The 16,465-nt window shown below is 36.1% G+C and overlaps 1 protein-coding gene across 2 annotated transcripts in view; it reads right to left on the bottom strand.

Moving 5' to 3' along the window:
- WASHC4 (WASH complex subunit 4) overlaps positions 1 to 16,465 on the bottom strand; it is a 57,993-nt gene that overhangs the window by 27,411 nt on the left and 14,117 nt on the right. Inside the window, exons 11-19 of one of the 2 annotated variants that reach the window (XM_068970118.1) lie at positions 15,750 to 15,873; positions 15,519 to 15,646; positions 14,529 to 14,689; positions 9,941 to 10,070; positions 4,568 to 4,693; positions 2,438 to 2,545; positions 1,813 to 1,959; positions 1,609 to 1,688; positions 359 to 464 (exon numbers count right to left, since the gene is read on the bottom strand). In XM_068970118.1, coding sequence (XP_068826219.1) covers positions 359 to 464; positions 1,609 to 1,688; positions 1,813 to 1,959; positions 2,438 to 2,545; positions 4,568 to 4,693; positions 9,941 to 10,070; positions 14,529 to 14,689; positions 15,519 to 15,646; positions 15,750 to 15,873 — 1,110 coding nt within the window. The remainder of the gene's footprint in view (positions 1 to 358; positions 465 to 1,608; positions 1,689 to 1,812; positions 1,960 to 2,437; positions 2,546 to 4,567; positions 4,694 to 9,940; positions 10,071 to 14,528; positions 14,690 to 15,518; positions 15,647 to 15,749; positions 15,874 to 16,465) is intronic. The other variant, XM_068970119.1, reaches the window with a different exon arrangement.

Below are 16,465 nucleotides of genomic sequence, written 5' to 3'. Positions count from 1 at the left end.
TAATACCAAAAAAAGGCAATCACATTAACTAATCCTTTTTATCTTAAGCATTCAAATACGTTCATTTCCACAAGGAAATGGAAAGATCTGAATACCTTGCTGACAAATAAGTCAATTATTTTGACACAAACTAAAACCCAGTGAAATGAGAATGATTAGGAGTATGAGAAGAGTTAAACATATATTCAAATTAATTCATTTGTATTAATATAGAATTTATATGCATAGCACTATTAAAAAACAGCACCAGTTTTTAAATAGTTTATTAAATGATCTATTTTAAAATTAATTAAAATGGTTTGCACAGTGAATAACAAAAATGAAGAAATAATGCTCTTTACACTATTCTTTTACTTACATGTAGTCTGGCTGCATCAACAGCATTTTCATATACGTCATCTAAATAAATTGGGAAGACAGCTCGATGCCAGTACAGAAAACAGCAGTCACACTGTGTCTGGACTCTACAATGTAAAGTAGTAATTAATGCTACCAAAAGTGAAGTAAGCCCCCAAAATAATGAAAAGAATGGCATTATTTACTGTAAAGGTAAGAGCTGTCTATTCATATCTGTATTCCCCATATCACTTAACCCAAAATTAGCATAGAAAAGTCATAAAATAAGTATTTTTCAAATGGTAACAAAACAGTCCAGTATCTGACACTGTTGGAATTTTATAAATGCATTTTAGTTTTAAAGCATACTTTAAAAAATGTAACTTTACCACGGTTTAAATTGTATTATTTGATATGACCAGACTCACAAGACCTGCACCACACGCACCATTTTACCTGTCTCAAAGCTGAAAAGGAGACCTTTCAAAAAACTGTGACCAAAACAGCAACAACAAAAACCAGTGGCACTCAACCTATTTATCATCTTTGTCAAGTGACTATTTCACACTTTATAGGGCAACAACTTGATCATAAATATCTTATAGTGAAGAAAAGTTCAGTATTTCTTCCATGGATAGAAAGTGAAATGCCACAAACTACAAAAATCTGAGCGTCTCAGAATAACAGAAACATTATGCTATATACGAGCATTAAATAAAAATTGTGCTGTAATCTTAGTTCGACTGGAAATCAAAATTCCCCTCTAAGAAACTCAATGCTTACTTGATAAAAAGAAAACAATAAAGCCACAGGAGTTATACAAATAACCAAAGATGAATCCATCTTAGTGACTGTCTAACCAACGATGTAACTCAAATTCTGTCCCAAATAAAATTATGGAAGACTATGTGAGATGGCTCTAAGTCTCTCACAAGTAGATGAAGCTCTGTTACAAAGCAGCAATTCTGAGTCTATTAGAGATACCCATCACAATAAGCACAATAGTTCCAGAGTCTGCCAGATGCTCTAAGGGCTATATCACATTTTTCAAGTGAGTTCTTCCAAAAGCTACATCCTTACTACAGAAGACAAGTAAAAGAAATACAAACCCTTGCCAGAGTCTCATTCTAGTCATGCCACAGAAATTATGAGGAGGAACCAAAGGTCTACCTAGATTACATTCCTTCTACTGCTAGACTATTAAAAAAAAAAAAAAAGCCCTGATGTTTCCATCACCCCTATCTTTTGTTACCATTAGCTATCCCTACTTACCTTTCTCGAAGTTCACTGATAAGATCCAGCTTCTTCATGACTACTTGAAGTGGAAAGAGTTCTTCATCTTTAAATGTTTTCTATTAGGGAGGGAAAAAGCACAGAGAAGTTGCACTTGAAGGACAGGTTTCTTAAGCCAGTAAAAAGGGAAGCGTGAAATCTCAGGTCTCATTTTTACTCCGTAAGGAACAGCAATACACTTACCATTTGTGTGCCCACACTCAATGCCAAAGAAACAATTAGTCGTCGCTGCTTTGTGCTTGGTCCATTTAGAGTGTTTTCAGCCAAAACTAGAGCAGAGAGCACATCAAGACGCTGTTCACTATATTTTTTGTCAGAAATTACTCTTTTCTTAAAGATAAAAGGAAACAGGACATACCAGCTTTAAATTTGAGGCAGTAACAAAAGACTCATGAGGAAAAATTTTCCAGTTATCTTTTCCATGATTCAACTTAACAGCACTTAAGACAAATACTTTCCCTGTTCACTTCTTATGATGTCAGATGCTTTATTTCCATAACATTCTTGCTGAGCACCATCAGGAACAGCAAATTACTAGGCGTACCTCAAAATTACCAATTATCAATTTAACAAGGAAATAATTTAAGAAAGACACAATGTTATTTTAATAATGCACAGTATGTCCTTTTTTAGTAGAACTGTGTTAGTGCTGGAAATTCAGGCTAAAGATAATCCTGATCACTCTCAGTAAAATCATGGAATACCTTGGAGATTATAACCAAGAATACTGTGGATAAACATGCTTAACTAGAACACACAAAACAACAGAAGGGCAAACTACAAAGACAATATAATTATGCTTTTATACCTTGGCCACAGAAATAGAATTAAGAGCCTGATGCTGAAGGTGCTGCGTTATATGTGAGACTGAATCAGCCACAACCATGCTTCTCCTGTAGAACATATGCTCTATCGCCTAAAAAGAATCAGAAGTGATTCTGTGAGAATCAACTTAAAAGTTAAAATATTTAGGCACAATTCTAGAATATCTTTATGACTTTGGGCCTGGTAAGAAATTTATAAATGAGATGAAAAAGGCACTACTATAAAGGGTAAGACTGGTCAATCCAATTGTATTAAAATTATAAATTTCTGTTTATCAAAAGCCACTATAAATAAAATTGAAAGATAAACCAATGTATGAGAAAATACCTGCCACACACAAGAGATTAGTACTCAGAATATGTGGACACCAAACAAATCAAACACTTTTTTTAAAAGGCAAACAATTCAACAAATACCTGAACAAAAGAAATGAAAATATTTCTCCAAAAGAAGCAGTTAATAATATTTGAAAAGATATTATCATTAATCATCAGGGAAATGTTAAGCATAAAGTCATCTATAAACACTAATTCATAAGTTTACGTGCACACACACAAAAAGTTGATAATACCAATGTTGGCCAAGTAGGGAACTACAGAAATCTAATATATTGACAGAGGTATGTAAACTGATGTTAACTACCTGGAAAAATAATCTAGCATCATCTTAAAAGCTGATTATATACACAGCATAAAACCCAGCAATCCACTCATAGGTTTATAACACCTCATAAAAACTTTTGCACAATTACACCAAGAAACATAAACTAATACAAGAATGGCAACATGATTTAAAATAGCAAAAACTGGAAACAACCCAAAAGTCCAAGCCCAGGAAGCCTACACAGTAATGAAAATTAATGAACTACAGCTACTCGTTCCAACATGGTAACACCCTTGAGTAAAAAGAAACCAAGCCAAAGAATACATGAGACATCACTCCGTTAATAAAAACTTCAAAAACATTTATAACTAAACAATGAGTGGTTGATAAGTTCAGTCATATGCCACAAACTAAAAAGAAACAAGGGAATGATAAAGTTCAGGACAGCAGGTCCTCCAAGCGGGTAGATTAGTATGCAGTCTGGGAAGGACAAGACAGGGGGCTTTGAAAATACTGGTAACATTCGCTTTCCTAAATGGGATGATAGGTTTTTAAGTGTTTAGTATTTTTAAATTATGCTATATAAGATATACATGCATTTATGTATACATATATATACTTCTGTATTTGCATTTCATTAAAAATAAATATAACTAATAATACCTTAAAGGAAAAAATGGCTAAAAATCTAAAGACAAGATCTCCAAACTATATTTATTTCCTAAGCAAATCTAAAGAAAGTGAAGGTGAAGTCACTCAGTCGTGTCCGACTCTGCAACCCTGCGGACTGTAGCCTACCAGGCTCCTCCATCCATGGGATTCTCCAGGCAAGAACACTGGAGTGGGTTGCCATTTCCTTCTCCAAGGGATCTTCCCAACCCAGGGATTGAACCCAGGTCTCCCACATTGGAGGCAGACACTTTAACCTCTGAGCCACCAGGGAAGCCCTAAAGCCACTATTAACAGAAATTCACTAGCAAATCTTTAGCTCAGGTTTTACAAAAAGCTACATGTATGCTCTCCCGCCTACAGTTTTATTTTTTTACTTATGAGTATGCTAAGAAACGTTTTACCACATTTTCAAAACCTTTCAAATCCCAAGATTACACCACTTCCTCTAAATTACAAAATAAACAGCCTCATGCTGACTAGCCTCATATGCATTTTAATACTATAACGTTTTATGTGTAGTTTTTAAAACTCATGCAACACATTTAGAACTTCCATGAGTAAAACTACTAATATTTTGACTAATCTTTTCCTTTTCCTTCTTTTCTCTTTGACTACATGTTAACTTTTAATAAAGTTTAAGTATATTGGCCATTCACAGAAAATTATTCAAGAAATTTCTGTCACTGGCTAGTTCCTTTATCTAACTAAGAGACAAATATACATTCCCATAATTTTTTATACTCATAATCAAGAAGTCAAACCTTACCCCCAAAAATCCTACTTCATGCTTGGATCATTTCTCAGTGATAATGGCAAGGTAAAATAATCCAAAACTTACCTTGAGAAGTTCAACAAGCCTGCACAACGCCTTCACTGATGTTTTGGTCATTGGCTTTTGCATGGACATGTAGAGATTCATTGTGGTTTTAATAATGGTACTAATACTGTAAGCATATAAAAAGCCCTATAAAAAACCAACATAAAACATCAATTAAAATCACAATAAAAGGTTTCCTTTCTTCAAGATTTCATTCTCTGTGTGATAATAATTCTTCAACTCGCCAATATCTAGTGCTTCTAGAGTGCATTTAAGATTCTGAAATACTCTTTACATGCAGTATTATACATGGTGGTGAAGTTTCAAAGTTATGCAACCTATTTGCTGCAGCTTAAGACACGAGCTGAGGGCTCTAAGGAAGTAGGAACTGAAAAATGAGGAGAAAGAGAGCTGTTCTCTGGCTAGTACAGACGTTCCACAGCATTCCTCAGTTCCAAACCAATCTCCCCTTTCTTTCTCATCCAGAACCAACCCCTACCATCCATCTGCTACTATGTCCCCTGCTTATTGCTGCTGATCGACTTTCTCTCCTTCCAGCCCCAAGAACAGGGTCTCTCTTACCCTTCTACTTATAAAGGAAGCCAGAAGTCCTGTGAGGATTAAAAAAAATTTAGTGCTAATAAACCCAAGGAAACATAGAATACAAAATAAGAAAAAGGGTATTACTTCTCAAACATATTTTCATTTAGATCCAAAAAGGACACAGAATAATGCAGATTCTTTGGGTTTATAGAGAAGGACCAAAAAGAGATACATGTACAGTTTAGAGATGAACCTAAACTATATTATTGTGAATATATCCAAGGAGCCAGGGCAGCAGCTATATGCCAGTGATTCTCAACCTTTTTCTCCAGCTCCACCATGAGTAACAGTGGCTGACTAAAGGAATGACACAATGCAGGGAGGGGGAATTTTCTGTGAACCAATAATAATGGTGAAGAGACGCAACACAATGAAGAAATGAGAGAGTAGGTAGCTTCCTAAGAGGTGGCAGTAAGATCAGAGCTTGGGGGATACATGCAGCAGTGTCGCAAGTCTTACCTTGCCAGCTATAGGGCTATTACACCACACCCTGAACCTACTGCAGCACTGGGCACAGTGAAAAAGCAGAGACAAGGAACAGGGAAAGTGCAGCTCTAAGGCAGGCAGAAAAAGAGGTTTTTTGGGGGGGGAGAAGTGGGAGGAGGCAGAGAGGTCACAAGCTACTATTACCTCATTCCCAAATTAATTCATGGCCATTAATTTGTGAAGGATATACATGAAGGATGACTTCTAAACACCTAAATGGGATGGAGGAAAGTCTGGGGTCTGTTTCTGTAAAAGGCAGAATAGATAAGTTGGACCAACGTTCCTGTATAAAACAACCAGAAAATCTGGACAAAACATTTTCTTTAACTGTTGGAAGGTATCAAACAGCTATCAAGAAAATAAGAAACCACAAGGCCATGATAGCGAGAAGACAGAAACCCAGAGATATGAGCTCGGCATTTGAGGCTGCTTTCCCATAGAGGCATCTGCCCATTCCAAAAGAGGATAACAAAGACGGAAGCCAGACATATCTTTCAGGATCCCTGAGGATAAAAACAGGAGCTCATGGCCCATCAAGGAGAGGAGGGAGTCCTGCTAAATCAACCAGGGTCTGAATTGGGATTCTTAAAAACTTTCCCCTAAAAAGTCAGGGTGAACTAGAAAAAAACAGCCATCATACAATTTAGGTCCTGATTTAGATCATCTAAACCCATGACCGGGCTGAGGTAATCTCAGTTACTAGTTGTCCTAGACTAACGTGTATTGGAAGCAAATATTAAATTCTCTCTGGAGGAAGAAACACAATACCCAGATCTTCAAATTATTTCTATAGTTCTATATACAATTTGGGTTATTAAAAATCACTAAGCATAGAAAGAGATAAGATATATTCAAAAAACAAACAAAAAATAGATTAGAAATAGCTAGATAATGCAATCATTGGACATGAGCTTCAAAGTAATTACGCTAAGTATGCAAAATGAAATAAAACACAAAATTATTTCAGAAAATTGGAAACTATAAAAAAGAAACAAACTGAAAATTAAAGCTAAGAACTAAGAAAAAGTTTTAAAAGTCAGTAGATTAATATTAGTCAGTAGATTTAGTAGTAGATTAGATGAAGAAATAAAAAACAGAGAATAGAACAGGAACAGTACTTAAGGAGTTGATGACTGAGAATTTTCCACAAATTCCAAAAGCTTTACAAATCCCAAGTAGCAAAAACACATAGAAAACCTCATGTAGGTGCATCAAAAAATACTGCTTAAAAACCAAAAAGTAAATTTTATAAGCAATCCAACAAAGACATATATTGAAAAAAACAGCAAAATTGACAGCTGCCTTGCCCTCTCAACAAAAACAAAGGAAGCCAGAAAACAATAAAAAATTAAGTGAAATTTTAACAGGTATTCCACAAGTAGAAAGATGAGGGGATGCAAAAAGGATAAAAAGCAACAGAACAGGTAAATATATGGGTAAATCTAAATGAATACTATTAAAAAACAACAGCAACAATGCCTTACATGGTTTAAAATATACACAGAATCAAAATACACAACAGCAGCATAGATGAGAAGGGGTAAATAGAATTAAAAGGGCTTAAGAGCCTTATCTGGAGAAGGAAATGGCAAGTACTCTTGCCTAGAAAATCCTATGGACGCAGGAGCCTGGTGCAGTCTATTGTACATGGGGTCGCAAAGAGTCGGACACAACTGAGCGATTTCACTTCACTTCAAGAGCCTTATACTGTCTGGAAATTGAATTACTCATTTATATTGGAGTTGAATGTTCAATAATGCATCTTAAAATCTCTATAGTAACCACTAAAAGAACAGTAAAATACTGAATGAAAGTAACAGAAGGAAAAATAATTCAAAAGAGAGCAAGAAAAGAATATAGACACAGAACAAGTGAGACAAATAAAAAGCAATTAATCAGGTGCTAATAAAATATGAGTATCAGTATTGACATACATAAGAGTTTCATTGGGGAAAAATACATGTTGCTTAAACACGACCAAGATGATCACGGTGGTGTGATCACTCACCTAGAGCCAGACATCCTGGAATGTGAAGTCAAGTGGGCCTTAGAAAGCATCACTACGAACAACGCTACTGGAGGAGATGGAATTCCAGTGGAGCTATTTCAAATCCTAAAAGATGATGCTGTGAAAGTGCTGCACTCAGTATGCCAACAAATTTGGAAAACTCAGCAGTCGCCACAGGACTGGAAAAGGTCAGCTTTCATTCCAATCCCAAAGAAAGGCAATGCCAAAGAATGCTCAAACTACTGCACAACTGCACTCATCTCACATGCTAGTAAAGTAATGCTCAAAATTCTCCAAGCCAGGCTTCAGCAATACATGAACCGTGAACTCCCTGATGTTCAAGCTGGTTTTAGAAAAGGCAGAGGAACCAGAGATCAAATTGCCAATATCCGCTGGATCATGGAAAAAGCAAGAGAGTTCCAGAAAAACATCTATTTCTGCTTTATTGACTATGTGAAAGCCTTTGACTGTGTGGATCACAATAAACTGTGGAAAATTCCGAAAGAGACGCTAATACCAGACCACCTGACCTGCCTCAAGGCTGTATATTGTCACCTTGCTTATTTAATTTCTCTGCAGAATACATCATGAGAAATGCTGGGCTTGAAAAAGCACAAGCTGGAATCAAGATTGCCGGGAGAAATATCAATAACCTCAGATATGCAGATGACACCACCCTTATGGCAGAAAGTGAAAGAGAGTGAAAAAGTTGGCTTAAAGCTCAACATTCAGAAAACGAAGATCATGGCATCTGGTCCCATCACTTCATGGGAAATAGATGGGGAAACAGTGGCTGACTTTATTTTTCTGGGCTCCAAAATCACTGCAGATGGTGACTGCAGCCATGAAATTAAAAGACACTTACTCTTTGAAAGAAAAGTTATGACCAACCTAGATAGACAGCATATTCAAAAGCAGAGACATTACTTTGTCAACAAAGGTCTGTCTAGTTAAGGCTATGGTTTTTCCAGTAGTCATGTACGGATGTGAGAGTTGGACTGTGAAGAAAGCTGAGCGCCGAAGAATTGATGCTTTTGAACTGTGGTGTTGGAGAAGACTCTTGAGAGTCCCTTGGACTGCAAGGAGATCCAACCAGTCCATTCTGAAGGAGATCAGTCCTGGGTGTTCACTGGAAGGACTGATGCTAAAGCTGCATCTCCAATACTTTGGCCACCTCATGCGAAGAGTTGACTCACTGGAAAAGACCCTGATGCTGGGAGGGATTGGGGGCAGGAGGAGAAGGGGACGAAAGAGGATGAGATGGCTGGATGGTATCACTGACTCGATGGACAGGAGTTTGGGTGAACTCCGGGAGTTGGTAATAGACAGGGAGGCCTGGCGTGCTGCAATTCATGGGGTTGCAAAGAGTCGGACACAACTGAGTGACTGAACTGAACTGAAAGGAGACACACATTAAATAAAGGAGCCAAACAGGTTGCAAATAAAAGGATGGTAACCAATGGACCTTGCAGACAGACCTAATTAAAAGAAAACTGGTACAGCTAGCTATGTTACTATCACACACAAGAGGCCTATGACAAAAAGCATTACCAGACATGATAAAAAGTTTGACTTACCACTAAGCTATAACAATTCTAAATGTTATGTGCCTATTTAGTCTAAAAATGCATAAAATAAAAGTTGACAAAGCTACAAAGGATAAATAAGACAAATCTATAACACAGTGGGAGATTCCAACCCAATTATCTCAGTAACTGACAGAATATTCAGACAAAATAATTAAATATGATCCTTCCTGATATATATAAAATACCATGACCAACAAAAAGCAAACTACGTTCTTTTTAAGTGTACATGAAATGTTTGCCAAGGTTGTCCATAGCCTGATCCACCATGCAAATCTCAACAAACTTCAATACTGAAAGTATTTTCATACTGGGAGAAATCAATAATGGTAACTAGGAAATCCTCATGCATTTGGAAATGAAGAATTCTATTTCAAAACAGTCAAGAGAGCAAAGAAGAAATCACAATGATTTTTTTTTAAGTATTTTGAAGTAAAGAATAATACAGATACAACACATCAAAACTTATGGGATACAGCTAAGAAGTCAGGACTTGGAAGGAGTATATATTTGCATATATTAGATGCATATATTAAAACCATATATTAGAAAATCTAAACAAGTCACACAGATTCAAGCTGACATAACCAAATCAATTTCAGTTTTAAACACAAAAACATATTTCACCCTTCACAGTTCTTTCACAGTGTACCTTCTGTACAGTGGATTAACAAATAAATGATCCAAACATTCTAAGAAAGAAGATGAAACTACCTGTATAAAAACATTACATCTACTGGTAAGGTCTTCAGCAAATTTATCCATTCTCTGCTCTTTAGATAAAATAGATTCCATTTTCATCATCCATGAGCTCACAAAGACGTAGTAAGACTGTACATCTCTAACAAAGGAAAATATTGAGGTTATTCAGCACAGGAAAGAAAATTTACTCCCATTTCTTCATACTGGCTAGAATAAAATATTTCCTGGCAGCAGTCAATTCATCTTTCAGATTTTTTTTTTTCAGACTTTCAAAATATACATGTTATACATACACACACAATTTACTTAAGCAACAAATATTCACTGAATATCTATACAGGCCAGGCATTGTTTCTCAGTACTAAAAACAAAAAACAGCAGTAAACAAAACAGACACAAATTTCTGCTCCCATGAAGCTTATATTCTAGAAAGAAGAGTTGTGCAATAAAGCAATCAGTAACTGAACTCTGAGATGTCAGATATGTGCTTCGGAAAAAATATAGCAGGGAAAAGTGACTGGGACAGCAAGTACAATTTTAAACACAATGATCAAAGTAGCCTTGTTGAAAAAGTGATCGTGAGCCAAGATTAGAAGAAGATAAATAAGTAATCCATGCAAATATATAACAGATGAGAGTTTTAGGAAAGTAAACAACAAATGCAATCATCTCAAAACAGAAGAGTGTGTGCCATGCACAAGTACTGAAAGAAGTCAGGATGACTGAAGAGCAGAGAAGAGGGGTGAGAACAGAAAAGGAGATCAGAGATACACAGGGGTGAGTGGGCTGGAGGAACAGGTAAAGTGGAGAGCAGAAAGGGATTTGTATAAGGCCTGGTAAGGACTTCAGTGGAAAGCCTCTGGAGTGAAGTTGCTCAGTCGTGTCTGACTCTTTGCAACCCCATGGACTGTAACTTACCAGGCTTCTCCATCCATGGAATTTTCCAGGCAAGAGTACTGGAGTGGGTTGCCATTTCCTTCTCCAGGGGATCTTCCTGACCCAGGGATCGAAACTGAGTCTCCCACATTGCAGGCAGACGCTTTACCTTCTGAGCCACCAGGGAAGCCCCTCTTTAGACTCAACCTTGTTGGTACTAAAGGGACCAGTTTTATGGAAGATGATTCTCCCACAGCCTGGGGGAGCTGGAGTGAATGGTTATGGGATGATGCAAGCACACTGCATTTATTGTGCACTTTATTTCTATTATTATATCAGCTCCACCTTAGGTCATCAAGGCATTAGATCCTGAAGGTTGGGGATGCCTGCTAGCGGGTTTGAGCGGACTGATCTACTCTAACTCTGAGGAGGATCAGTATCACTTTGGTTGGCATACTGAAAATAAACTATATAGGGGACAATGGTAAAAGCAGGAAAACCACTTAGGAAGTTCCTGTGATAATGCAGAGGAAAAGAGATGACAGCTTGAACCACAATGGAAGTATTTAGAATCTGAAAATACAAGCTAACATTTACTGAATGCTTACTAAATGCCCAATCACTGTTATAAGCACTTTACACAAATTAACATTCAATCCTCACATTAACCCTATGAGGTAACTAACATATTATGATATCCATTTTACAGAACAGGAAATTGACACACAGGGAAATTAAGTAATGGGCCCAACATCATACTAGTACTCAGCTGAGCCAGGACTTAAGCCCAAATCTAGGAAACTGTCCCAACCTGGAAAAGCTGAATCAGTAATAAAATTCTACTAAGCAGGTTGCTTATTAACACTACATCACTCTATCAATACATATCAAATCACTCAGATGAGAACTTTCAGGGCACAACTATTTAAGGTATACTCCTCTTTTATTTTAAAAACAATAAATTAATTTCAATTAATTCAATGTGTTTTAAGGAGGTGAAACCTCACCATCAAATCTGAGAAAAATTATTTTGAGCCAGGATTCCATTAAAGAACCACCACCAACAGTTGTACTCTACCTCAAATGGTGCTAAAATTTATTATTTGACTTGTGGATAATTTGATTTAAAAGTCTGGAACACAGATAAAGGGCAGAATCCCAGGGCAATGCCTCCACTTTGAGGAGAATGTGATCAGGACTCAAGCAGGACTCCTCTCTCCTGGGCTTTACTTCAGTGTTGTGAATCTGAGGTTTCTTTGGCAGAGTTACGACAATGAAAAAGACACTGCCCCCTTCAGCTCAAAGGAGCTCTGCAGTGACTGTGTAGGTATATTTTTGAAAAAAAAAAAAAAAAAAGAATTTGGAAACATTAAAATGTTATCATATGGGGGGAAGGAATCTTTGAAAGTCAACTTATTCAATATTTTACTTAAGAAGACTCAGTTCCTATAGCACCTTGGACTGACAGTCCTCTATGTTCTGCCTATGCAGCTCTGGTGTAAGGGTCATTAGTCCTCAGGGCAGCTTACACAACTCTGCTGCAAAGGCTCAAGAGCAGGCTGGGCACGGGTCTGCCTGGCCTCTCTGACATGTACCTAGCTATGTGCCCTGGCAACATTCATTTCTCTAAGCCTCATTTTCCTTACCTGAAAATGGGATAAAAATAGTACATTAGAGTAGTGTTAAGGGCTTGCGCTCTAGAGGTGAACTCCCAGTTCTGCACACATTTGTTTAAATTTGAGTAAGGTCACTCTCTCTGTGTCTCAATTTTCTGTTATAAAATGGCCATAACAACAGTATCTACCTCACAGGATTTTCTGATGATTAAAAAAGATGACACATATGAAGTTCCTGGAATACACTGGCTTACTGAGAGCACAGGGTAAATATTAGTTGTGATTTTACTATTTCCCATATGAGAAGATTGTTACAGGGTTTATGTAAGACTGTGTTTAAATCCTTTAGCAGAAGGCCTACTGCTGCTGCTGCTGCTAAGTTGCTTCAGTCATATCTGACTCTGTGCGACCCCATAGACGGCAGCCCACCAGGCTCCCCTGTCCTTGGGATTCTTCAGGCAAGAGTACTGGAGTGGGTTGCCTAGAACAAGCTTAAAAACGTTGGCAATTAGTATTAATATCTGCCATGTTCATCTTTTGGTTCTGATTGAACTTCTGAAGCCACAGGAATTAAATCTTCTCCCTCTTCAACCTGAATGCCCTCCAAATATTTTTAAAAAACACATCATTCTTCAGATTTCTCTTTTATAGGTCAAACCATATAGAGACTTTTTCATTAAGTCTTCAAAGGTCATGGTTCTCAGATCTAACATCCTGATCAGCTTCATCCACAGATGCTGCACTCTGTGGCCCTCTTAAAATGTGGCACCACCAAACACTAATTATGTGACCAGTAAGAATTCAATGCAACTACCAATTCCCCTAGCCTAGACATGGCAACTAATTTCTAAAATTTGGGTATCATTATTAATGTAATCTAAATATAAACTGACATGTTTAGCAATTGTATTGCATTGTTAAAGAACGTTAAGCCTCTGATAACAAAATTATCCAAATCTTTTTTAAGATTACTGCTAATAAATCTGATTCCTGTCTCTCCATCCTACTGAACGCATCTCTGAAATCTAACCCCAAACTTATGTCTTCATCTCTCAACTCTGTCTTAGCATGTATTGGAGAGCCCTGAAATCTCTGCCCTGAGTAGTCCTGCCTGAATTGAGTTGCTATCACTCTCCATGACTTTAATCACAGGACTTAGGAGTACTAAAAGATGCTTTAGGGGATCTCATACATTCCACACATACTCCTTCTTTCCCACTGTACAGGAGTGACACAACTTCCCCCTCAATAGTGAAGATCACCAGAAAGTGGGTAGTTTCCCATATTATCATATAACCACGTTACAGATAAAAACTGTGATCAGTACCGGGCCAGTGGCAAAGTCCCATGACACCTCACTTAAAATCTTCATCTAGGTCAACATAAAATTTTAGCACTATACTCCAGGGAGAACGCAATATACTCCAGTGAGTAAACTTAACTGTTGAGGTAGATGATGAGAACATGGGGGTTCATTATACTATTTTCTCTATTTTGTGCGTATTTGAAATTTCACATAGGAAGAGAAGCTAAAAGATGTAAATATTAGAAGAAACTAGGAGTTAAAAGTATTCTTTTAGGGAACAGGACTAAGGTATAGGAGGCAATTCAGCAGAGGACAATTATTTTTCCCTTTGAGCCGTTAGTACTTTTTAACTTCTTAAATACATGCATACATTACTTTCATAAAAATAAAAAAAGGATGGCATCAATCCTGCAAAACTCAACACTGAAGCATGTACACATGATGTTCTTAATTCATCAAATGGCATCTACTGCAGCGACTTCACTTCACACACAAAAAATATGTAATGCACCTGATAAAAAAGCATGTGTATGTATATATGAGTGTACACACATGTATATGTATTTCCATAAAGCATAACTTGTCCACATCTTAAGCTGAGGTTTATGCCTAAAACATTTAAAACGAGAACACACTCCTAGAAAATAAATCTCGAAGAGACTGCCCAGCCTTTTCTCTGGTAATGAGTAACTACGTTTGATCTTATAATTCAAATGCTTTTCATACATTCAGAATCAGTGTAAGAGCTGAAATATAAAAATATATAAATATTTCCATTATGGGTACTTATAAAACCTACTTGGTAAGTGACTGCGCTTTCTGCTGTAGGAAAGTATCTCTGTGTATTTTAATGGCCTGAAGACTTTTTTTGTCCAGAAGTTTGGCAGCTGCTGGTATTTTCTGGATCAAAAAATTATCAGGAAACCAAATAATATTAGCAGTTAGAGTGATCGCTGGTACCTGAAACAGGAAATATAATAAAGGGGGAAATCATTAAATGCAGGCTAAATAATGAACTGTTTAACAGTCTGACAACAGCCAAAGGAAGACAATTTATTTCAAGAAAATTATAAAAAGATACTCATTAATATGAAAAATTATGTTAACATGGCACAGAATTCATGGCAAGGCATTCCTGTATCTGGTGTGGAGCATGACATTAATTTTATTCTGCCTAAATATTAAACAACATACATATGCATGTGCACACACACTTAAACACACTCATGGATTTTCAGATGAACAAAAATATGTAAAAATTAAACAGAAACTTGAAACATTACAACCTTTACTTTCACTTTATATTAGCGAAAAAAATGCAAAATACATATCCACAATGGCTGGGTTCTCATGGTCACTATACTTGATTCTACACAATATTAAAATTTTCAACTTTGAAATCAGGCACCACACCATGGAAACAGCAAAGACAGGAAAAAAAAATTATTTCATATTTTTCCTACTTCAATAATGGGAATGAATGACAAAAAGAAGGAAAAGAAAGAGAAGAGAAAAATGTAGTAATAGTAATAGGAATTTAATGTACAGGAAAAGATCCAGAAAAGCACCTATTAATCTGTATTTATATTATGGGATATTTTTATGTACAATGTTACTTATTTTTGGACAGCTTAGTTTTTTAAATGAATATTATGCTATTAGTTTTATAACTATTACAAAAATTACCATTTTTGTAAGCAGGAATAAAACACATTTTAAAATATCTAGTTTTATCCAAAATCTTTTCCATCTATTCAAATTGAAAAAAACAGAAGTTACAAATTCTTACCTTCTTACAAATGTCCAATAAAGACTTGTAAAACTTTTTATCAACAGTTCGAAAAATTTGAAAGTGCAACACAAAGAGTCCACAAACTCCCACATACTTGTCTCTCTGATCAATTTCAGAAGGTTCTCCTTATAAAACAACATGAGAGAAAAACAGGGTATACTTATAGTTCTGCTTTAAAGGAAATGATAACTTCACAAACAAAAACAAAAAAAATGCATTTTACATTACCAAGTCTGGCTTCTACATTTGCAAAAATTGAGCGAATACTATGTGCAAATTCTTCAGCAAAAGTGCTATTTTTCGACACAGATACTCCTCCATTGAGAGAATCAAACTGCTGTTCTATACAGGCCTACACAGAAAACATTTAGAGAAATTTAGACTCTCGTTAGTTATTATAACTTAATATGCTATGAAACAGAATTAAATATAGAGTGATAAAATCCTACATTCATCATTTTAATTTTACTGAGGCTCAAGTTTTTAATCTAATCTAATATCTAAATCTTTCTGAATGGGGAATGTGTATATACTTATATATCTGAGCACCAGTTATGTGAAAGTAATAAAACTGAAGTGAAAATCTGCAATCCTACATGAAGGGACACAGTGGAGCTTGGTAATGTACAGAAGGTGTATCTGATGAAGCATGGGAAAGCATGTTTTATTATTTTAATTTACACTTTTAAGAAGAGACTTAATTTTTTCTGGTTACAATTACTCTCTTAGCACTTTAACACATCATGTGTAGAAATGGCTCCTGGAAAAAGAATCAAAGAAAAAAATTCTTCTAAACTTAATGGATTTGTACTTAAATTGGTACAAACAAGAGCTGTGATCATTCTGTAAAAATTGTGACCATCTAAAATATAAATTAAAGGTAACCTTGAAATAGATTTTAAATGGAATATACAGTTTAACCTTGAACAAGTGGGGGTTAAATC

Source organism: Capricornis sumatraensis, chromosome 4, assembly GCF_032405125.1.
Source record: "Capricornis sumatraensis isolate serow.1 chromosome 4, serow.2, whole genome shotgun sequence".
In the NCBI taxonomy this organism is placed as follows: domain Eukaryota; kingdom Metazoa; phylum Chordata; class Mammalia; order Artiodactyla; family Bovidae; genus Capricornis; species Capricornis sumatraensis.
The sequence above is the reverse complement of the archived record's forward strand: the minus strand, read 5'-3'. Positions and strand labels throughout refer to the sequence as shown.